This window comes from Uranotaenia lowii, chromosome 2, assembly GCF_029784155.1.
Source record: "Uranotaenia lowii strain MFRU-FL chromosome 2, ASM2978415v1, whole genome shotgun sequence".
In the NCBI taxonomy this organism is placed as follows: Eukaryota; Metazoa; Arthropoda; class Insecta; order Diptera; family Culicidae; genus Uranotaenia; species Uranotaenia lowii.
In genome coordinates this window covers 243315954-243340469 of record NC_073692.1, presented here as the reverse complement: position 1 = coordinate 243340469, position 24516 = coordinate 243315954, and the positions used below count along the sequence as shown (strand labels likewise).

General features: G+C 39.1%; 2 protein-coding genes across 5 annotated transcripts in view; both read right to left on the bottom strand.

Moving 5' to 3' along the window:
• LOC129743774 (serine/threonine-protein kinase ATM) overlaps positions 1 to 383 on the bottom strand; it is a 32147-nt gene extending 31764 nt beyond the window's left edge. For both annotated transcript variants that reach the window (XM_055735933.1, XM_055735934.1), the window contains exon 1: positions 215 to 383. The gene's annotated coding sequence lies outside the window, so the exon portion shown is untranslated. The remainder of the gene's footprint in view (positions 1 to 214) is intronic.
• Positions 384 to 15003: 14620 nt separating this feature from the next.
• The window catches only part of LOC129743863 (rho GTPase-activating protein conundrum), a 352674-nt gene continuing 343161 nt past the window's right edge, over positions 15004 to 24516 (bottom strand). For all 3 annotated transcript variants that reach the window (XM_055736074.1, XM_055736076.1, XM_055736075.1), the window contains 4 exons: positions 24293 to 24470; positions 24053 to 24236; positions 23828 to 23987; positions 15004 to 15951 (listed from right to left, as the gene is read on the bottom strand). In XM_055736074.1, the coding sequence (XP_055592049.1) occupies positions 15844 to 15951; positions 23828 to 23987; positions 24053 to 24236; positions 24293 to 24470 (630 nt within the window). In that variant the 3' untranslated portion in view covers positions 15004 to 15843. The remainder of the gene's footprint in view (positions 15952 to 23827; positions 23988 to 24052; positions 24237 to 24292; positions 24471 to 24516) is intronic.

The window sequence follows — 24516 nt, the reverse complement described above, 5'->3', positions numbered from 1 at the left end:
GGTTTTGTAAGATGAAAAAATGATGGCTAAAACTTAAAAATATACATATTTCGAGAAGGAAGAAACAATAAATATTCTTAGATTAACATCATTTATACCGATCGTAACAATCACATACTGCAATTTTCAACTGTTTTCGAAGGCCACTTTGGAAGTATTATTTCAGCTGTGGAATAACCCCATTCAATGGATAACTGAATTTAGTTTCACTTACCAAGTAAATTTCCGGATAATGTAATCTGCCTTCACATCACTTTGTTTCACTAATTGTTTTCAAATGGATTTATTCCTGAGATTGGCTTAGGAAACTAATAACTTGAATTTTAAGAAAACGCGAATCACACAAACCGGCAATATTTCGCACGTTTTTGTTTTGTTTGATGCCGGGCGCTCAAGCGTTTGACACACAAATAAAGTTTTATTTCAAAATCAAGTGATTCCGTATGCGTTTAGTGAGAATACACTGATAAAAATATATATCCCGTTTTGAAGTTTTCTGTTCATTCACTCACAAACCAAAACTGTTATGCCCGAATTTAAATTAATTTAACAATTGTTATGCCGCAAAATAGGATGCATCTGCCGGACAATTTGCCGGTTCGGGTCATAAAGGAGCGATTTTATTGATTTGGTAATAAAATAATTACTACTGAGCCGATTTTTACCTGAAATATTTGGAAATTGTACCACTGTCTGCTATCAGAGGTTTTTAAGAATTTTAGTTATATTTTTTGTGGTCTTCATATGGAATTTTGATTATTATTTTATTTATTTACATAGTATTCCGACTCACGACATAACTTGACGAACATAATTCCTAAAATTCACTCGGTCCATGGCAACCGTTTTCCAATTCCTCGGGCACCCAACGCCGTTCGCCAGATCACGCTCCACTTGGTCTAACCACCTCGCTCGTTGCGCCCCGCTCGTCTTGTTCCTACCGGATTCGTAGCGAAAACCTGTTTTGCAGGACAGTCGTCCGGCATTCTCGCAACATGTCCCGCCCAGCGTATCCGGCCAGCTTTCACCACCTTCTGGATACTGGGTTCGCCGTAGAGTCGCGCGAGGATCATCCTCTGCCTCCACACTCCGGTCTCCTGTACGCCGCCAAAGATGGTTCTTAACACTCGTCGCTGGAATACCCCGAGTGTACGCAGGTCCTCCTCGAGCAATATCCATGTCTCGTGCCCGTAGAGAACAACCATAGTAGGCACGACTTCCGCTGATAATTCGCCTCCGGATCTCACGGCTGGTGTCATTGTCTGCGGTCACCAGTGAGCCGAGATAGACAAAGTCTTCGACTATCTCCAGCTCATCGCCGTCGATCGTGACCTTGTTATTACTGGACAAGCGGGTTCGGTCGGTCTCGGATCCGCAGGCCAGCATGTACTTCGTCTTGGACTTATTAATCATCAACCCAATCCTTCCTGCTTCGCGTTTCATATTGCAGTAGATCTCCTCCACCGCCGCAGATGATCTGCCGACTATATCAATGTCATCGGCAAAGCAGATAAGTTGACTGGATCTGTTGAAAATCGTGCCCCCCATTTCGCCCACCGCTCGTCGAATAACACCTTCAAGCGCCACGTTGAACATCATGCAGGATAGACCATCCCCTTGTCGAAGCCCCTGCGTGATTCGAATGAACTCGACAACTCACCCGAGATCCGCACACAGCACTGCGTTCCATCCATCGTCGCCTTGATCAGCTTCCCTGAAAAGCCGTTCTCGTCCATGATTTTCCATAGCTCGTTACGGTCGATCGTGTCGTATGCGGCTTTAAAGACGATGAATAGATGGTGCGTATGGACTTGGTGTTCCCGGCATTTTTGGAGGATTTGCCGTAATGTGAATATCTGGTCCGTCGTTGACCGTCCCTCCATGAAGCCGGCCTGATGACTTCCCACGAATCTGTTTGCTTGTGGCGTTAGGCTGCAGAGTAGGATTCGGGACAACACTTTGTAGGCGGCATTGAGGACAGTGATCGCTCGGTAGTTCTCACAGTCCAATTTGTCGCCCTTCTTGTAGATGGGGCATATTACCCCTTCCTTCCACTTTTCCGGTACCTGTTCTATGTCCCAGATCCGGACTATCAACCGGTGTAGGCAATCGGCCAACTTGTCTGGGCCCATTTTGATGAGTTCAGCTGCGATGCCATCCTTCCCAGCCGACTTGTTTCTATTCAGCTGGCGAATGGCTTCCTTAACTTCACTCGTCGTTGGGAGTGGCTCCACTACGTCGTTGGCTACGCCGGCGATGTACCTTCTCCCACCGTCTTGATCTCCTGCATGTGCGCCGTTCAGGTGTTCATCAAAGTGCTGCTTCCACCTTTTGATCACCTCACGATTGTCCGTCAGGATGCCTCCGTCCTTATCCCGGCACATTTCGGCTTGCGGCACGAAGCCTCTGCGGGATGCGTTGAGTTTCTGATAGAACTTCGTGTTTCTTGGGAACGATGCAGCTGCTCCAGCTCCTCGAGCTCCTCCTCCTCCAGGCGGCGCTTTTTCTCCTGGAAAATTCGGACTAGCTGCCTCTTCCGCTGTCGGTGATTTTCCACATTTCGACGGGTGCCTCTTTGCACTACTGCCGCCCGCGCGGCATTCTCTTCGTCCATCACCCTCCTACACTCCTCGTCGAACCAGTCGTTCCGTCGAGATCGCTCCACATAACCGATGACGTTCTCCGCAGCACTGTTGATGGCTGTCTTGATGGTATCCCAACAGTCCTCGAGAGGGGCTTCATCAAGCTCGCCCTCTGCCGGCAGCGCTGCTTCAACCGATTGCGCGTAGTCTGCCGCGACCTCAGGTTGCTTCAGTCGCGCGATATTTAACAGAGGCGGGCGCCGGTTGCGTGTGTTGTTCACTACGGAGAGTTTTGGGCGCATCTTCACCATCACCAGATAGTGGTCTGACTCGATGTTGGCGCCTCGACAGGATCTGACGTCGATGATGTCCGAGAAGTGCCGGCTGTCAATCAAAACGTGGTCGATCTGTGATTGCGTTTGGTACGGTGATCTCCAGGTGTACTTGTGTGGGAGGCGGTGCTGGAAAAAGGTACTATGTACGGCCATTCGGTGAAATCTATCAGTCTGAGGCCGTTTTCGTTGGTCAGCTGGTGCGCACTGAACCTTCCAATTGTCGGTTTAAATTCCTCCTCCTGGCCGACCTGAGCGTTAAAATCCCCGATGAGGATCCTGATATCATGTTTTGGGCAACGGTCGTATTCACGCTCCAGCTGCGCGTAAAATTGAGGATCAAATGTGAAGTATCCTTATCGATTTTTGCTTTATGCTTTTCGTTAAGCGGGCCATACATTACTAAAATGGCGTGTGCAAATTCGATGATTCCACGACGATTGTTTGATTCTGTGCTCCCCTACACGGTACCAGGGGTGCAAGTCAGTGTTCTGAAAATCACTCGGAAAAAACGCTCATGATAGGTTTCTAGCTGGAAACGTTCAAAGCCGAATCCTGCTGCCTGTAGTTCCCTAGAGAGTCGGCAGAGCGACAATGCGAAGTCAATGTAAACAAGCTTCAAAAGCGAGAGCAGATTCGCATTAAAGTCTATCTCTCAAGCTCACTACCTGGTGTATCAGAAGTGATTGAGACCCTTACTGATACAAGATCCAATTCGAAAATCCACTCACTCACTCACTCAAACTCAATCTTCGGTTCATACTGCCTGCGTATTTTCTGACTTAGCGGCAGATACATATGTACATTAGACTGAGTCGATTTGGGGTCATTTTTGAATTTCTCAAACCCTGGGGTCTCAAAAGCTTCGTTTTGGTCCAAAACTCATCCATGATTTTTTGCAGAATTTTTAAGTAACGTTTATATGAGTAAATTTGGACTTTTAGGTTTGTATGGGAAAATTGAATATTTTGTACTGAAAAATCAACATCATGTTTGTTTCTTCTGTGCAACCGAGCCAGCGTATGGTTTTTGTGCCAATTTATAAATTTTTCAAAGGAAATTTTCTGCTGAACAACTTTGTCGAAGACCGTAAATTCGAATCTTATTAGACAAAAAAGTTATTAGCTGTTCAACAGAGGTATGTCTTTTGGCATTGATAAACAATAAATTCAATAGACATCACTGCTTGTGCCCCGCGAAGTATTGCATGAAAATTTGTCATGCAATACCTCGCAAGGCACCCAGCAGTGGTGTCTATTGAATTTATTGTTTATCAATGCCAAAAGACATACCTCTGTTGAACAGCTAATAACTTTTTTGTCTAATAAGATTCGAATTTACTGTCTTCGGCAAAGTTGTTCAGCGGAAAATTTCCTTTGAAAAATTTATAAATTGGCACAAAAACCATACGCTGGCTCGGTTGCACAGAAGAAACAAAAATGATGTTGATTTTTCAGTACAAAATATTCAATTTTCCCATACAAACCTAAAAGTCCAAATTTACTCATGTAAACGTTACTTAAAAATTCTGCAAAAAATCATGGATGAGTTTTGGACCAAAACGAAGCTTTTGAGACCCCAGGGTTTGAGAAATTCAAAAATGACCCCAAATCGACTCAGTCTAATGTACATATATACTGCCTGTGTGTTTGAATGGCTATTTTGGTCCTCCCCAACAACAGCAACAACAAAACAAGATGCATCAGGCAGACAGCATCCGGTCATCGATCAGTATATGAATGAGTGAGTGAGTGAGTGAGCAAGAAAAGTTATTGAGTGAAAAAAGAAACTGAAAATCAGATAGCTTCTCAATCAGTTGAGAATTCCAACTGGAGAAGGAACGTCTCTTTTTCAAATTTTATTTCTTTGATTTTAGGAGCAGCGCTGTCGAACACAATCTTTGCCCCGCTGGGAGATAAACCAACCTGTGTGGGGGCAATAATGCCGAGATAACTCAGCACAACTACGCAGCCCTCAAGGTGTTACACAAGCCGCTCCAGCCTGACAGTGAGAGCGAAACTGATAGATCGCAACTGTGTGTTGGTGACGACGCAGTGTCGTTCCCTGGTTGATATGTATTGTATAATACACTGTATGGGTGAGCAGAGAGCACTCACTCAAGAGTCGGCTTGGGCCAGCGTTGCCAGATTGAAAACCGCTCAAGTCCGTAGATTTGAGGAAAATCGAAAAATGTTCTGATTTCGCTAAAATAAAACATGATGACCTTTTTTTTTTTTTTGGTCGTCAGGTAGAATTTTCATTTATCCGCAGAATCCCTTGAATTTATTCGATAATCCGTAGAAAATCCGTAGGAAATGCTGAAAATCCGTAGATTTCGAACATCGATCCGTAGCTCCGTAGAAATGCTTAAAATCCGTAGAACTACGGAGAAATCCGTAGATCTGGCAAGGCTGGCTTGGGCAGCTCGAAAGCCCGCGTCAGTAGGAGCACGTCAGCCTAGCGAGCAAGCTGCTAAGTCGGTTTAGTGTCGGCATATTGATGGGTGGTTTCCTCTGGGAATATCGTGTCACACATTTGGCGACCGACAGGTATTTCACGGTACAGTTGAAGAAACGGAAAAAGAACCTGAGACGGAAACCACCCATCCGAAAAGTAATAAGTGACGGCGTTATGTTGTTGTTGTGATTTGGGTTAAAATTGGCATCGCCCCGTCCCAGTGTGAAGCTTTTTTTTTTCTTTCATTTGACGGCTTGACGACGTTATTGAAGGACAGCAAAATGTGACCAGTGTTGCGAAATCTATAGAGAAGTTCTTTTACTGAGCAGAAAAAGTTGTAAAACAAAAAGATTTCTTATGATAGTGCAGTGTTGCAAAAATCACATAACAAAAAGTGAGAAAAAAGGTCTAAATAATCGATAACAACATAAAATGAGGGCTGAGGTAGAAAAATTTAGTGAGTCGGGAGTAAAATTAAATACGTGCGTGTTGGGAGGACCGCATGAGGAAAAAAGCGCGTCGGGAGGACAGCTTTTAGAAGAAGTGTGTTGGGAGGACCACTTCAAGCAAAATATTAGCGTGTCGGGAGGACAGCTAAATACATGCGTGTTGGGAGGACCGCATAAGAAAAAAGCGCTTCAGGAGCACAGCATTTTAGAAGAAGTGTGTTGGGAGGACCACTTCAAGCAAAATATTAGCGTGTCGGGAGGACAGCTAAACACATGCGTGTTGGGAGGACCGCATCAGGAAAAGAGCGCTTCGAGAGAACAGCTTTAAGAAGGAGTGAACTCAGAGGATCACTTCAAGCTGGAAATAAATATGCGAGTCGGGAAGACAGCTAATGAAAAAATGTGAGTTGGAGAAAAAAACACGTCAAACGAACTGCATGCTTCACTCCTTATCAAGAGAACTAAGTGTATTGGGAGATCCAGAAAAAAAAGGTCTCATAAAAACAGATTCAACTTAAGTTTCTGGGGGACCACCTTATTAGACCTAATACGACGTGGAAAAGATCTGCTGGATTTAAAAAGGGTGATGACGGAACCACTGAATTGTTAAAAGGAAAATTTAGTCTAAATCAGAAAAAGTTAGCTGATTAGCTGAACTTCAAATGAGTGACGGTTTGATAATGTGTTGAGAGATCCACTAGATTTTAATTAAGAAAATAAAAATCAAGCCTGAAGAGCAGCGAGAATGTAATTGCTAGAATATATTTTTCAAATAGTAGTTTGAATTTCTAGAACTAAATATGATTATTTTTTATCGATGATAAATCAGATGAAGACAAAAATTAGCTAACTGGCAATCTGAAAAAAACATACTCTTGAACCATTTCAAATTACAACATGAATATGTTAGAAAATATAAATAGATTAGACTCGGCGACCAAAAGGTTTAAAAAAAAATGTTGTCATGATATTGAAATTGTTGTACATGGTGTGCCCATTAATGAAAAGGAGAAATGGTTTGGCAAGGACCTAGACCCTGTGTAATTCCATAGAGACTTGGTTTGGAAAAGAATATTTGTGTATCAAACTCATATGATGTAGAAACACAAATTTAATTGTTATTTGTTTTTCAAAAATATATTATAAAAAAATCAAACATCAGGAAAAAAACGAACAAATTGGCAAGAGTGCCGCAACGAATTTACTTGCGAAGCACCCGGTAATATGTGTGTAGAAGTCTGTCTGTTTAGGAAGCTACAATTGGGATTGGGCCTGCTAAAAAGAATAAAGCTTGCTCTTTACTCTTACACAGATTTCCATAAGAATGACAGCTAATCCGAGTAAAATTGGATTGGAGGCTATTGCTTTCTCTGTTTAACACATGAGAAATTGTATTCCGGGATTGCAAGCGCGCTCATCGCCAATTTGCTGCTAAGTGGGCTGGTTTTATAATAGTGTGAGTGGAATACAGCAAGGAGAAAGCATACACGGAAAAAAATTGAGTGGTTATCCCAAAGACGCTGTCATGATAATTTTACCATTTCAGCGCTATAGTATTTTCAACCATGAAAAGTTTAACATCGATTTTGTAAAAGTGCGCATGAAACAATATTGAAATTACTATGTACCTGGTAATTTTCGATAACTCTCAATGTTTGTTGTCGAAAATACTATGGTCATGATAATTTCATCATAATTTCTATTACAACTAGCGTCCGCATACTAATTTAGACATTGTGGCACCAATTCATATCAACAAAATACTACGCACATGGTACTTTTGAGAACAAAACATTATTGACTCAAAAACATCAGTGTGTATGATAATTTTACCATGCAAAACATTCTTGTTGTTTACACTAATTCAGGATCATTAATCATCAAACCCGTGAGTAAAAAAACTAATTTTCAGCTGCTTTAAAGTTTCATAACTTTGAAAATCTTTCCAACGCATCGGGAGAACACACTAACATTGACCGACGTTTGTCGGAAGTGTGAATTTTAATGTTTCAAATAATGTCATAATACATGCATGCAAATAAACAAACAAACATACATAGTAATTTTACTATTTAAATCAAGCTCCTCGCTCCTCCTAATTTTTATCATAACACATACTAGTTTCATCATGAAACATATTAATTTTACTAGGGACGAAGTAGAACAATAGGTGGTATGAAAAACCCCTAGCAATTGCTTTTGCTAAACTAAATCGAGCATTCGAGCAGTCGCAGAAAGCAATTGCTTCGGTTGGTATGAATAAAGTTTTTTCTGACAGCTGTTTTCTCAGTCAGGAGCTTTTACTTTTAGAACAAGCTAGTTCGGTATGAATAAAGCCCAAATCTGAAGCAATCGCTCGAGAAATCTCCTAGCAATTACTTTATTTTCTAAGCATGCTTGGTAGCAGACTTTTCCAATAAACAAATTCTTCAACAACGTCATGGATTTATAAAATTAGCAATATTACACTGCAATACAATTTAAAAAGGCATTTTCAACATAGATAAAAAACAGTCGAAGTGATAACCCAACTTTTTTCATATTCCTGTTGTTGTATGAAATGATTCGTCTAAGATGAAACAAAACAAATCAATTAGTAAATATTTCAAATAAAAAAAAATCCGGCTACAGTGGAAGAAGTCCCAATCGGCTTGAAGTTGGAAGAAAGTTGTAATAATTTTAAACATAATTCAGATCTCCCAAATTTATATGATTTTTTTATAATTCAAAGATTAAAAAAAAACATCTAAGTTAAGGTGCGCGCCTATTGCCTACTTTTTTATATATCGGATTATCCCGATCCGAAAACGTGTGGGAGAGCTTATGATAAATGTTAAAAAGCTAGGCCAATTTTTGTTTGACAATATTCAATTTTCTTTAAACATCAACATGCGAGCATGTATTGACTTAAATTTTTCCGATCGTTCTTACACCCACCACCCGCACCGTCGATTTCATGGCTATTTTAGCCGTACTTTTCAATTTTTTGATCGTCTTCTTTCATTTTACTTTAGAAAATTTCAGATTCTGCTGGTTGGATAGCTCTTTTTTTCGAAGCAAAAGCTATGTTCTAAGACTTTAGTACACATCTGCTAAGCAAACGTTTATTCATACCAAACTAAGCAAATGCTTTGGGCTTTTGCTTTGCTTGATTTCGAGCAAAGTAAAAGCTACCGAAGCAATTGCTAAACCTTATTCATACCACTAAATGCATCATTTCATTGACAATTTTACTAAAACGCAGTCGAATTTACTATGCGCAGCCAAATTGAGCACATATGGTAAAATAGCTATGCGTAAGGTATTATAAACAACAAAACATATTTGACTCAAAAATATGGTTGCCTGTTGTTCATTTAAACCACGGATTTAGTAATTCTACTATGCTTTTTTTTGTGTGTAGTTTTTTGCTGTCATCCCCATTTAGCTTCAGTTTCGTTTGATGCTCGATTTTACGAGCGGGAAGAGAAGAAAATTGAATAACGAACAATACACTTGCTCGATTCGGATACTGGCGAATAATTAGTATTATATCAAGGACACTCTCTACACACTAAGACTTTCATACAGAAACTGTTTATAGTCAAAACATATATTACGACGCCTGGTCATGATCAGTTTAAAAAAGGCAACGTCGCAATCTCACAACGATACAAAGAAATCAGCACCGACAGCATATGAGAGCAAGTGAGCATATATCGGTTCCTGTGGCGTAATGCAATAATAAGCTATTGCGCATAAAGGGAGAACATTCCTTTGCGCACACGAGCGACCTTTTGATAAATGCATTGTTGGTTTGGTTTGCTTGCGTCATGGTTCCAGTGAGGTTAGATTTACCCAGGAAAATATTTATATATAAGAATATGGCAACGAACCAGCATATAACACGGTGTATGACTAGGCTAATGGTTTTCAACACGGCGGTTTTAATTTCCTTTTATACAAGTTGTCTCAGCGCGCTTTCAAGCTATGAATTCGAATTCATCAAATGCAAATAATGAAATGTAAAGAAAAATATAAATGATTCAAGTACAGATGAAGTTATTAACTATTTCGCTGAATTTTGGCTTCATCGCATTTCCTGACTATCGGTAGACACCACGTCGATTCTTTTTCTTCCGCCGTCTTATAAAATACTGGAAAATTCAAATGTTGTTCATGAAAAAAAAAACAAAATGTCTGATCAGAAATTAAAAATTGTAACCATCTTCTATTTCTTCTTCTGAGAGGAAGGGAGATGTGTGGGGGCAATAATGCCGAGATAACTCAGCACAACTACGCAGCCCTCAAGGTGTTACACAAGCCGCTCCAGCCTGACAGTGAGAGCGAAACTAATAGATCGCAACTGTGTGTTGGTGACGACGCAGTGTCGTTCCCTGGTTGATATGTATTGTATAATACACTGTATGGGTGAGCAGAGAGCACTCACTCAAGAGTCGGCTTGGGCAGCTCGAAAGCCCGCGTCAGTAGGAGCACGTCAGCCTAGCGAGCAAGCTGCTAAGTCGGTTTAGTGTCGGCATATTGATGGGTGGTTTCCTCTGGGAATATCGTGTCACACACAACCGACAATTTAGGTTTTGCTTTCGCTGTTGAAAACGTTTCAGTGTCTCTCATGAGAATTGAGTGATTTTCGGAACACTGGGTGCAAGGTGGTTTTGTAAAAAATCAGGTCAACGCGAAGGAAAAAATCAGGATTTTTAGGACACCTTTGAGAGCTAATTTTTGAATTATTTTTTTATTTTATTAATTGATCATTTTTGTAGAAACCCTATTAAATGGTAAAGTTTGAAAGAAAAATTAATAAAGGAATTGTGCGAGGGCCTAGGGAATTGAATGAAGGCAAAAATTCAGTTGTTTTTGTAGTTAAAATTTTATTAGTAATGTGAAAAAAAAATTTTGCTCCTTAATTTTTGCAGCATAATTGTCCATCTTTCGATTTTATTTGTTGTTCGGCCTTTACACATTAAGGATCGCGATGTTGTTTTATTTGGACCGCGAAGATATCTAAACCAAGAAAAATAGAAATTCAGAAGGTGTTTTGTATCCTTTGTGATCAAGAAAACTCGTTAACCGTTAAAATAGAGACTGATCAATGTTACCTAAAGCATCAATTTCTAAACAAAGTCGAAATCGATTTTGAAATAAAATTTAAAGTAGTCCAATAAATTTTTGCAACTATGTTTTACGTTCATAGGAGTCTAGTACTGGATTTAAAAATATGAAATGCTATGCCACATTTCCCTAGACAGAAATAACAATAAAAAAATATTGAAAAAGTTATCAATCTTACCCCCGATTATGGTACCATACCGTCAAACGGGGCATCATGCAACAGCGGGGTTCGATGCAACATTTATATAACACTACATTGAATCAATTTTTCATTTAATGTATTGTAATAAAGTTATCTTTTAATGATAACAAAATGATGATGACATAATTTCTCGCATCTTAAGCTAGTTGTCTTAAGTTTTTTATTTTTATGTAAAATTTGAAAAATCGAGCAAAAAATGTACAAATTTTAACATTTTTTGATGCCGAAAAAAACTTTACCCAGTATGACGGATCGGCTTGATAAAATTACCTACAAACTTTTTACAGGTTTCCTCATATTATACCAACATTGTTGGTGTAAAAATATTTTTCGAACAATCACCCAATTTTTTTAAATGAATATTTTTAATATTCAGTTAGGTGTCTGGGGTTAAATGCAACAAAATGCAAATCAAAGAAATACCTTGTAAATCTCGTTTTCAAGTGTTGGAATATGAATGTTTTGAATCACGCGTTTGTAAACATTTAAATTTCATTCATCCAAACATTTATTTTTATGATTTCAGCTTTTAGAATTTTTCGTAGTATTATTTAACCCCTAAATGTATGCAGCATCCTTAATTTCAGAAAAAATGTGAAAATTTGTTTTTACAGACCCAAAAACTACTGCAATTGGTGTTGTCATGCGTAATTGTCTTTAAGACATCGCAAATATATTAAAAATTATGAATTTTCGTACGTGTTCATAAGATTTTTCATTAAAAACAAAGTTTGTTGCAAGTTACCCCATTTTCTAAGAAGGGTGAAAATCGCATGTTTTTAGAAAATTAAAAATAACTGAAGAAACCAATAATTTTTTTAACTACGCCAATTTGATGTCCCAGCATCCTTAAAACTTTTGATGCATAAAGGATACGATTAACTGTGAACATAAGTTTTTTAGAAGCTATTGAAGTTGAAAATTGTTGCATGTTGCCCCAGTTGACGGTAATATTGAAAATTTTAATTCAATATTCAATGACTTTGTTTCAGACTTAAAAACGATTTGACTTATGCTTTTAAAAGTATCTGAGATTAAATTTGGGCTTCGGCTTCTCTAAAGTTTCATAAAAATTCCTGTATTGCACAGAATTGGGAAAAAATAAACAACAAGAAAACTTCAATATTTTTTTAAAGTCAAAATTACTGGCGGTCTTTGGTAAAAATGGTTATTGAATTGAAATCTGAAGTGAAGATTTTTTGAACGATAAGGTCACAAAGTTTCTAGGAGCCATTGAAATTGATAAGCCTCCCAAGACCCCAGTTGACGGTATATAAAGTATTTTATTTAGATTTTATTTAAATTTTTTCTTGTTGAGAAGCTCTCTTTAACCAGAGCTTTAACTAAAAGGTTTCTTTTTCTGTCGCCTAAGATGCGGTCTATACAACCTGACGAAAATATGTTTTCGACATTTTTTGCTTTGAAATACACTAAAGTTAAAAAAAATTATCATGTTTAACTCAAAGCAGTTTATTTTATCAATTCGTAGATAATTAAGTTATGACACAATTTGTATCAACAACTCTACGTCAATCATATTCATTTCAAATACATTCTATGACTTTGATATAGTTTGGAATACTTTGACTACACAAATATGATAAATAGTATAAAACTAAAAGTAAACGCTTGCGTTTTTGTCTGTTTTCGCTCACCCGTCGGTATCTAAATTAGAAAAAGTTAGGTAGGTTCAGCGTTTTTGGCGCAGATAGAATGGAGTGAATGCAACGTTCAACGCCAAAATCATAAACTGGTACGAACCACCTTATGAATCGGTCGATTTTGCTAGCTGCTGCTAGCGGTAATTTGCGATAACTTATGAGTATTAGGGACTTTAGGCTAACAACCTACTGCTCCCGATTCATAAACTTGTTACGGAATCCGAAAGAAATGACCGATCTGGAACTTTGGCGACGACTTTTAGCATGAAAACACGGACACGAATTGGAACTTGGAATGTTTAAACCCTTGCTCAACAAGGCAAGCTGGCTCAACTTGCTAGAGAAGCTAGCCGCCTCAAGCTTGAAATTCTGGGACTGAGCGAAGTCCGTTGGCCTAACACTGGAGAACACAAGACACAGTCCGGGCAAGTCCTGCTTTACTCTGGCATACGAGGAGAACATGCTACTCGGGAACGAGGAGTTGGTTTCATGTTAAGCCCGCAGGCCTACGCGGCCCTCATTAGATGGGAACCGATAAACGGAAGAATAATCGTATCCAAATTTAGAACACGGGTTAGAAACCTTACAATGGTCCAGTGTTATGCGCCAACTGACGTTGCCGATTTGCAGGAGAAAGAGCAGTTTTACAGTCAACTGAACAGCGTGGTAGAGAAAATTCCGAAGGGTGACATTCAAATCCATTTGGGCGACTTCAACGCAAAGATTGGTTCCGACGATCAAGACCTTGAGCGCATCATGGGGCGCCATGGCCAAGGACAGGTGAGCGAAAACGGAGAGCTGTTTGTAGAATTTTGTGGCAACAACAACATGGTGATCGGTGGATCGCTCTTCCCCCATCGACCAGCACATAAGGTCACTTGGGTATCCCGAGATGGCCGAACAGAAAATCAAATTGACCACATCTGCATCAGCCGAAAATGGAGAAGGAGCCTTCTTGATGTCCGCAATAAGCGAAGCGCAGACATTGCATCTGACCATCACCTCGTCCTTGGTGAGATACGACTGAGAGTTGCGCGTGTCCAACGGCGCGAGGAGAAAGTCGGGTATCGATACGACGCGACGTCCGCCGGTTGGAGAATCCAGAGGTGAAAAGGGCATAAGTTGAACAGCTAGAATCCCGAGCCTCGGAGTTGCCGACAGACGGAACAGTCGAAGAACAGTGGTGTGGAATCAAGGTAAAGTTTGTGGAAGAAGAAGTGAATGGATGTCGGATAAAACTTGGAGGATGGTCGATGATCGGAGAAAGGAGAAAGTGGGAATTGAGCAGGCATGTACCGGGTCAGCCAAAGCAGCCGCCCGCTTACGGTATGCGGAGCTGGAAAAGGCAGTTAAACGAGCTTGTAGACGAGACAAGAGAGCCTGGACAAACTCCCTAGCCGAAGAGGGGGAAAGAGCCGCCGCCAATGGAGATATCCGATTACTTTATGACATTTCTCGCCACCTCAGTGGTGCAAGGACTAATGCAAGAATGCCGCTGAAAGACCGAGCAGGTCAGTTATTGACCGATCGAACAGATCAGCTCAAACGATGGACTGAGCACTTCGAACAACTCTTCCGAGTCACGAATAGCGATGGCCAACAGAACCCGCAGCTTGAACCGCCAACAGTAAGTCGCATAAATGGCGTCAACTCGGAAGCGCCCCCGCTGGCTGAAATAGAAGCGGCAATCAAAAACATGAAATCCAACAAAGCACCTGGGATCGATTGCATCCCTCAAAATTTATCTAAACAATTTCAACGGTTCATGGATTGGAAAGTGCGAGTTTTACACCACTTTTTTACATTTTTGTGAATATCTTTAAAAATTTCAAAAAAATATACCCTTATGAGCAACGTATAGCTTCTAACTTCAGCTTTCTTGGATACTGAGTAAAAGTTTTTTGGGCATTCCGTAGTTGATCGGCAGTCTTTTTTCCGAAGCATGTTTTTTCAGATTTTTTTTCTTAGACTTTGAATAACAGCAAACTGAAGTGTTGTAGGTTGACTTACGTTACGACGTTTCCAAAACTATAAATTTTGTAAAATTCGGTTGGAAAACAAGAGAGATATTTTGGTTAAAGTCTGGAGTGTCAAATTGACACTCGAGGGGTATGTAACGGGTGCAAATTTCTGGAAGGGATGAGGGTTGATAAGAAGCGGTTTACGGTTTTTGGATTTGTGATATATCGAAGGAAAAAAAAATATCGATTCATACACACTTTCTTTATCATTCAATCTAACACTTGTACAGCAATTTACAGCTTTTAGATATGTTTCTATTCTGTTCTCTGTTTAGGTTATGTGACTACAATAAACACTGCTGTGATAAATACAAATTACATTGACTTCCTTTTACGACCAACTTTAATCTTGGTTTTTACGTATGCTCCAGTTTTCATGCCTTTCCGCACAGTAAAATTTATCTTAACCTTACTGTTTGCATATTACACCTGCCCTGGCAACGTATCGTTGCTGGGATTTTCCGTACAATGTCTGACATCAACTTCACCTCTCGTTCTGATCAATCTTTTCATGACCTATTTTAGTGGTATAAGCTTAGTTGATTACGTGACCGCGTAGTCTACGATATCGGAACGCTTCTGTTAAATATGGTAAACTAGTTCTCCTGACGATAGTAAATCACAACGGATGTTGTGTATTAGCTAATTCTATTACGATAAGGGATATTCACACATACAACCTGACACATTTATACACTCACTTTATTTACACGCACCAAAATATCAAAAACCGAACATATTCTAACTAAGTTATGGAAGTGAGTCTAAGGACCCCTGGAAGACTCATGCCGGTCACCGCCAAAATTGGCGGTGGCCCTCATTCCGCGTTTATTAAACTAATCATTTCCCACTTACAGATAGAACATTAGAGTTTAAACAGTCTCTAAGAGTTAAATTGGTGATGGTTGTTGGTTGATTTATTGGTAAAGCTAGCTTAAAGTGTATACAGTTTGAACAAAAAAAAAAAGTTTTTCACCCCCAGAAGATCGGTTCCGATTCAGATTCGGCTGCAATGCAAACATTACCTTCAAATGACTAATCTGTGAATGTGGTTGGTGTCAATGACGAAATCTCCTGAGCTGTTGGCATCATTGCTGGAAGTGTGTTTCACTTTGCGCGTTAGCTGTCGTTTAGGCTGAAATGGAATTGAGTTTCTTTTAGTATTGAATTTTTTGGTACCTTTTATTTTGAATAAGAATAAATATGAAAAATGGTGGCTCCAGAGAGTAGACAAATAGATCATAATCACTGTGATCGACAAGATCATGTGTGATCTTGTCCAACATGAAAAGTAGAATCTTTCTCTAGTCACTTCGGATGTATGAAAAAATAATTCTGAAAAAAATCGATTGCATTGACAAGAAAGTGTTTAAATTATCGGCTTCTTCATCTGCATGACACTGATAACAGATGGAATATGTTCAATTCAAAAACTTGGTAACATCCGGCATTGTTGCTATTCCTCGAAGCTTTGTCCAATGCAGACGAAAAACAGCGATATACGAATTGTGGAAAAGTTATTCCCCACACAAGTAGAGAAGAAGCGAAAGGATCCAATAGAAGATCAACGAGCCGAAGCCAATGGAAGGTCGATGGCTCGAAGCTATTGGAAGATAGAGGAACCAGGTAACATGCCAGCTCGTCGATATGGGAAACTAGGCGGAGGCCATCAATCCTTTTTTTATTAACTTAACCTCTAATACTTTTGCCTACACAGGAAGAAAAAATCTAAATCCTTGACAGAACTGAAATTGAAAACTTTCAACATTCAATGACGTTGAACACGATTTATTAGTTTAAATTAACAGACTTGAAAAATTTGAATCCATAACAACACGGAATTCTGATGATGCCATTTCTTAAGAGTGTCCACGATGAGATTGCTACACTATGAAATTGTTCTAACTTTTTAACCGTTGGGTAGAATTTAATGAAAATTTGGGGGATTCAGTTCATAGTGTATTGCTTACATCCTGCAAGTTTTAAAGTCCTGTGATCAAAACTCGCGGAAATGGAGTCGAAAGAACAGCTCGTGCGTGGTAAAATCTTGCGCATTCATCACGAGAACAAGATGCTCGCATCGTTCCATCGCTAAAACGTTGAGAATCGCAAATTCCATGGTGTGTCGCGAGTGATTAAGCGGTTCGAGGAACGATTGACCACCGATCGGAATCCCAGAAGTTAAGAGAAAAGTATTCCGTACAACACAAAAAATCACAACCGCGTAGCTGGGGTCTCCAACCGAAAGTGGCTAAGAATCTGCCTGCAGTGGCTAAGCCGAAGTTTAGTCCAGAAGGCCAAAACTAAGGCTGGGCTTCGAACGTTCAAGGTACAAAAGGCCCCTAATCGCGACGAGAAGTAGAACAAGTCCGCCAAAACCCGTGCCAGGAATTTGTACCTCAACATGCTGACGAAAGTTGAATGCTTCATCATGGACGACGGAATATATGTGAAGGCCGATTTCAAACAGATATCCGGCAACCTGTTTTTCACGACCAAGGATAAGTAATGCGTTCCGGAGCATATCTGCACTCAGAAGATGTCCAAATTTGCGAATAAATTCCTGGTTTGGCAATCCACCTGCTCGTGCGGGAAGCGGAGTGCGATGAACGATGAACGGACAGGTGTACATGAAAGAGTGCCTCCAGAAGCGACTGCTTCCTCTCCTGAAGGCCCACAACGTCCCAACAATCTTCTGGCCGTATTTTGCCTCATGCTACTACTCCAAGGACGTGCTGAAGTGGTATGCGGACAATAAGGTCAATTTCGTGTCGAAAATGTTCAACTCTCCCAACACTCCTGAGTTACGCCCCATCGAGGAGTACTGGGCATTATGAAGCAGTACATTCTTAAACGACCTAAGGTAGGGAAGGAACTGAAGAAAGTATGCAAAAAATGGTTGATTCACAGGTTGTGCAGAATCTTATGGCCGGGGTTAAGGCCAAGATGGGGGCATTTGCGTATGGACTGTAAATAAAATGAAATAATGGAGTTTAATAGTTATTTTTTAATCCCTGAAAATTTGATGGCAATCGGATGAAAATTCGAGTTTTGCGAATCAATTTTGTGTGTGGCAATTTCATCGTGGACACCCTTAATGGAGACGAGCACACGCTCTTTTTTTTTTTTTTCACTTCCATCTGTACCGTTGAGCCGTCAACACGTACGCCGGAGCATCGTATCGTTGCTGTGTACCTGCAGGAACATTTTACATTATTTATTTTTTCCTTACCTGTATTTCAATCAGCACTTTTCAGTGCTAAAATTATTTTCATTTTCTTTTATTCATATTTTCTCTTTTCTTTCCAGCATGGGGAAGTCATCGGCCGGGTCAAGGGCCGGAAGAAAACGGATTGCCGAACCTAATTCAGGTCCATCGCCTAAAAAAATTGAAATTTCCAATTCATTCGATGTCCTTCATAACATCGGTGATGAGGAAATATTCATATTTAATTCTGATAAGAGTACTAAGAAACCTTCTTCTTCTTCTTATACTCTTAAAAACGAAAAGATTCCACCAATAACGGTCACGATTCCTGACTTCAATGCCTTTCGAAAAGAAATCGTCACTTCCGTCAAGGATGTGAAGATTTCTTTTCAGATCGGTCGAAGGGGAACTGCTCGTATATTGGCGGAATCTTTTAATGATTTTCAAAAGGTTTTAAATTATTTGAATAATAAAAAACACCAATTTTTTACGTACGACACTAGAAGTGATCGTCCATTTAAAGTTGTACTTCGTGGTCTCACTGGCGATCAGACACCGGATGAGATCACAGCTGAATTAAATTCTTTGTTAGGTTTTTCTCCAATTCAAGTAATTCAAATGAGGAAAAGAACCAACACGAATAATACCAGTAGTGTTGGTTTTGCTCCTGAACTTTATTTGATCCATTTTAAAAAGGATCAGGTTAATAATTTAAAAATTCTGGAAAAGGCTCGTCTTATGTTTCATTGTCGAGTAAAATTTGAACCTTTTCGTAAATCTACTACCAATTTTTTACAAAATATTACACAATGTCGTCGTTGTCAAGCTTTTTGTCACGGCACTAAAAATTGTAGAATGAATGCCAGATGTATGTTTTGCGGCTCATTCGATCATGAAAAATCTAAATGCCTTTTTGGTGGTGATAAGCCAAAAACAGAATTTTTTAAGTGTGCGAATTGCGCAGGTAATCATTCCTCGAATTCTCTAGACTGTCCCATCAGGGCAAAAATTATTGCTTCTAGGAAAAATCCCAAAGTTTCCAGAAAAGTTTCTTCTCCTCCTTCCTCTTTTTCGTCTTCACACGTCGGGCCGGCAAACAACCTGCCTGTTCGCGGTCAGCCTCGGTCTACATTGGAATCACGGCTGGGTAATACCCGAAGTGATTTTAATGTTACCTGTGCTGAATCTGCGCCCCAGACTCGTTGTTTATCGTTCTCAGAGGTGGTTGAAAATGGGTTTCCCTCTTCAGGTTTAACTAATAAAAATGGGAAAAAACCAAGTCTCAACGTTCATGCGAAGGCTTGGGAAAATCCCCGAAATTCAAATACTTGTTCTTCTCCTTCCTCTTCTGATCCTAACGATTTTGTTGATTTGGGTGAGATTACTGAGGAAAAATTAAAATTTTTGCATCAAAATTTAATGGAAATGATGCAACTTATGTTGAAAGCAAATTCAATGTTTGAAGCTTTCCAAACTTCTTTTAATTATGCTAACAAAATTATTATGACTTTACGATTCCCTCATGGATCCAAATAGATGTTTAAATATTTTGAATTGGAACGCTAGATCTTTGCTGGCTAACCAAGATGAATTCTTTTTATTTTTGAAAACTCAAAACATACATATTGCTGCCATCACTGAAACTTTTTTAAAGCCAGACAATAACTTGAAAAGCAATGCTTTCTTTAAAATTTTACGGAATGATCGACTTGATCGACAAGGTGGGGGTGTAGCTATTGTCATCAATAGTCGTCTCAAATTTAGACTTCTTCCTTCTTTCAATACAAAAGTCTTAGAAACAATTGGAATTGAATTAGAAACTTCTATGGGGAAAATTATAATTGTTGCCGCATACTTGCCTTTTCAATGCAGCGGTGAACAGAAAAATTTTTTGAAGGGAGATTTACAAAAACTCACCAGAAATAAATCTAAATTTTTTATTATTGGTGACTTTAATGCAAAACACCGATCTTGGAATAATATTTCATCAAATTCTAATGGGAATATTTTGTTTAATGATTGCTCTGCAGGTTATTATACTGTTGAATATCCTAATGGGCATACTTGTTTCTCTTCGATTAGAAATCCTTCCACAATTGATTTGGTTCTAACGGATTTAGGCGAGCATTGTAGTCAATTAGTTACTCATGCGGACCTCGATTCAGACCACCTTCCAATAACTTTCTCTTTATCCCAAAGTCCCATTGAAAACCCTTTAAAATCAACTTTTAATTTTCAAAAGGCTAACTGGGAGCGATATATGAATTTTATTGAACGTAATTTAGATGTAAACGTTCCACTGAATTCAATAGAAGATATTGATTTGGCTATAGAAAATTTGACAACTTCAATAGTCAATGCTAAAGCCGCTTCAATACCTAAAGTTAAACATAAATTTAATCAACCTTTAATTGATGATGATCTTCAGTTTTTGATACGACTGAAAAACATTCGTCGACGCCAATATCAACGTACTAGGGATCCTTATTTAAAATTTATTTATTGCGACCTTCAAAAAGAGATCAAACGTCGTTTAAATTTCATTCGTAATGAAAATTTTGCTAAAGCAGTAGAGGACATAAAACCCTACTCAAAGCCTTTTTGGAAATTAACTAAAATTCTGAAAATGCCCCAGAAGCCAATTCCTACTTTGAAAGATGGGGATAAACTTCTTTTAACTAATTCAGAAAAAGCTCAAAAATTAGCCCAACAATTTGAGTCTGCTCATGATTTTAATTTAAACGTTGAAGTCCAATTGATGCTCAAATTTCCCTTGAATTTGATGAAATTCTTTCTAAACAAAATGTATTTGAAAGTTCTTGTGAGACAAATATTGATGAACTTAAATTGATTTTCAAAAAATTTAAAAATATGAAAGCTCCGGGGGAAGATGGGATTTTCTATATTCTTATTAAAAAGTTGCCTGAAAGCACTTTAAATTTTTTAGTTAAAATCTTCAACAAATGTTTTCACTTGGCTTATTTTCCCAATAAATGGAAAAATGCCAAAGTAACTCCAATTTTGAAACCTGGAAAAAGTGCTTCAGAGCCATCAAGTTATCGACCAATTAGTTTGCTTCCTTCTTTAAGTAAACTATTTGAGAGAGTTATTTTGAATAGAATGATGATTCACATTAATCAGAATTCTATTTTCCCTGATGAACAATTTGGTTTTCGTCATGGACACTCTACTACACATCAACTTTTGAGTGTAACTAATATGATTAACGCTAGCAAATCTGAGGGTTATTCAACTGGTGTTGCTCTTCTTGATATTGAAAAAGCTTTTGACAGTGTTTGGCACAAAGGTTTAGTAGCTAAATTAGCTCGATTTGATTTTCCTGTATATCTCACCAAAATTATTCAAAATTATTTGACTAGCCAAACCTTACAAGTAAGCTATCAAAATTCATGCTCTGAAAGGACTCCCATTAGAGCTGGGGTCCCTCAGGGCAGTATACTTGGGCCAATTTTATACAATATTTTTACTTCTGATCTTCCTGATGTCCCAGAAGGAAAAGGTAGAAGATTATTTGCTGATGATACTTTGCTTTCAGCCAAAGGTCGAAATTTACGGGTGGTACGCAGTAGATTGCAACAAAATTTAAATTCCTTTTTGAATTACTTGAAAATGTGGAAAATTTCTCCTAACGCATCCAAAACTCAACTTATTTTATTTCCCCATAAGCCAAGAGCAAATTTTTTAAAACCTAATGAAAATCATTCCATAACTTTTAATGGGGTTTCATTAGAATGGTCTGATCACGTGAAGTACTTGGGACTCACACTTGATCGGAATCTTACTTTTAAAAATCACATTGAAGATATTCAATCTAAATGTAATAAATACACTAAATCTCTTTATTCTCTCATCAACAGGAAATCCAGGTTGTGTCTGCGAAACAAGATGTTAATCTACAAACAGGTCTTTCGACCAGCGATAATGTATGCAGTTCCGATTTGGTCTAGCTGCTGCGCGACGAGGAAGAAAGCCATCCAGAGGATTCAGAACAAGGTTCTGAAAATGATTTTGCGGCTTCCACCTTGGCACAGCACCGAAGATCTTCATCGGATTGCAGGCATAGAATCGATCGAAGAGATGGCCAACAAAATCATCTCCAACTTCAGAGGCAAATCGATGCAGTCTTCCATCGCAGAGATTCGTTCTCTTTACAATTAGGTTAGTTTTTAGGATTTAGGATTAAGTTTAAACATCTTTTCTTTTTTGCTTAACAGGATATTCTCCTTTAAATCAAATTATTTATTGCTAAAGCAAATTTAAATCAAATAAACAATGTTTAAAATTAACTGTATCAAAGAGTTGAACTGATCATAATTGATCTGAACACTTTAATTTAACTTTAATAATGTAACTTAAATGTAATGATTAAAAGACTAATAAAGACATATTAAAAAAAAAAAAAAAAAAAACGCTCTTTTTTTTTAAACTCAAAATTAAGTAGTTTTGGTTCAAAACAGCACTTCGATGGCATCCCCCAACTTTGAGTTTAACTGGGGAATAGCAAAACTAAGTTCTGATAGGCATACTCAATACTAAGTTCGGCAGCCGAACTCGAATTTATCCTTTTTTTTTCGAGGGTAGCTTATTTTCAGGGAATTAAAGGATGATTAAAATTTTTTGTACCCGGATGTTGCTGTTCCGGTACAGAGCGGTGGAAAGTTTTGACACTCCCGGTCAAAGAAACTTCCGGATGTTACTTCCCACGGGAAGTAAACAACATCCGGAAGTTTCCGGACATTCCAAGCCGCTCACCATATGATGACAATGACGGACAGAATTTTACGCTGACACGGTGAACATGCATTTCATTATAAAGTTCCTTCATAGTCTTCCGGTAATTGTTCCGGAGCGACAAAATTTTGCGACGTGTTCGTTGGTTGCTGTTCCGGTTCGAACTGAACTCGCTAAGTGTTTTCAGTCCAACAAAGAGAGTTCAATTTTCAGTTCATAAGGTCGAACTCAGCTTTGATCCCTCGCCGAAGGAAAAAAAGGGATCAATTTTGAGTTCGCAGTTCGAACTCCGTTTTGATCCATCGCAAGGAGGAAAAAGGGTACTTAACTTTAAGTTCATAGAATCGAACTATGTTTTGAACCTCGGTCATACTTAATTTTGAGTTAAAAAAATAGAGCGTGCAGGAAGCTTCGAGTGATTACTGATTAACTTGGAAAGGATAATAATTTGTCTGCGGTTTATATCCAGACCATGAAACCATGAAGCCATCAGTCAAGCCAGGAATCCATGTTATGGAACACCGTCGGGCAGATACCATTGGAGTACGTTGAACCAAAAGGTGTCAAACAGGTGCCGAAGGAAAGGCGTCTGGTTGGAGGGAGGTTGTTGTGGATGTGAACAAAGTCCGACTTGACAAGGCGTTATCGAATGCAGTTGACTTCGATTGCGTGTGTTGGGGGAAAAAAAATTTTTTTTTTACCTCTACTAGATCTAAACTGCTGCGGCAAGAATTTTGTCAGAGGAGGTAATCTCAAGAAGTCGAAGAAAAACTTCCACAGGAAGCTCAAAGGTTTCAAAGGAAAAAGCGGCACGATATGCACGTTAAACCATGACGGAACGATACAAATTCTTTCAATATTTCTACTCAAAATGCACTTGCATACTTCATATGGTATTCGTCTCGGTGGTCAAGTGGTTAGCGTTCGATTCCCAGCTCGGTACTGGGTGTTAAATGTTAGTCTTAAGTTGTCCACGTCATTTATTCAGTCTGTAAAGCCTAAATCGGCTAAGACGTTGTATGTCTTTTCCATATAGCCTCGGGTAACTTACCTGTCCGTTCTTGTTGGTAATACGACTTTGCTCTATCAAACGTGTCGGAACAAGCCATAGATCATCTGCTAGAGTGATGAGCATATTCGTCAATTGACAACACTGCGCTGCCATGCGCACCTGAGCACCGATGTCGTTTTTATCGGGCGGATGAATAAACCTGTTTCGTTGAAAACCATGTTAATCGCCAGTTAATACTTTTGTCTGCATTATAGTGAACCATACCTTGGTGGGAAGAATGATGGCGCTATTATGGTGGCCACGTTTTGTTGGGTCATTTTATTGGTATCTTGGAAGTCCACCACCAATCGGAAGAAGCAGAGCAACTCTCTTAAAGTGTTCCGATTCTCATGTGGCAAAAGCTGACAAAGGACGGCCAACGCTTTGTACTGATCGTGTGGAGGTAGAACTAGAAACAGAAAATCGACGTTATTTGTGGTTGCGTAAACACATTTTATACATTACCATTCGTTTGATAAAATAAATGCACAAGGTCATTTGCCAACAGAGGTTGAGGTAGTTCGCGTAGCCAACGCTTCAAGAGCGCGCTTAGATCATGCACTCCCGCTTTCTTGAACAGTGGTTCAACTTTATCCGGTTTATAATAGAAATTGCTTTCGATTTCATTGTAGAATGTCTCGGTCTGCAATCAACAAAAATACATTTAACTTTTGTGATAACTAAGACAA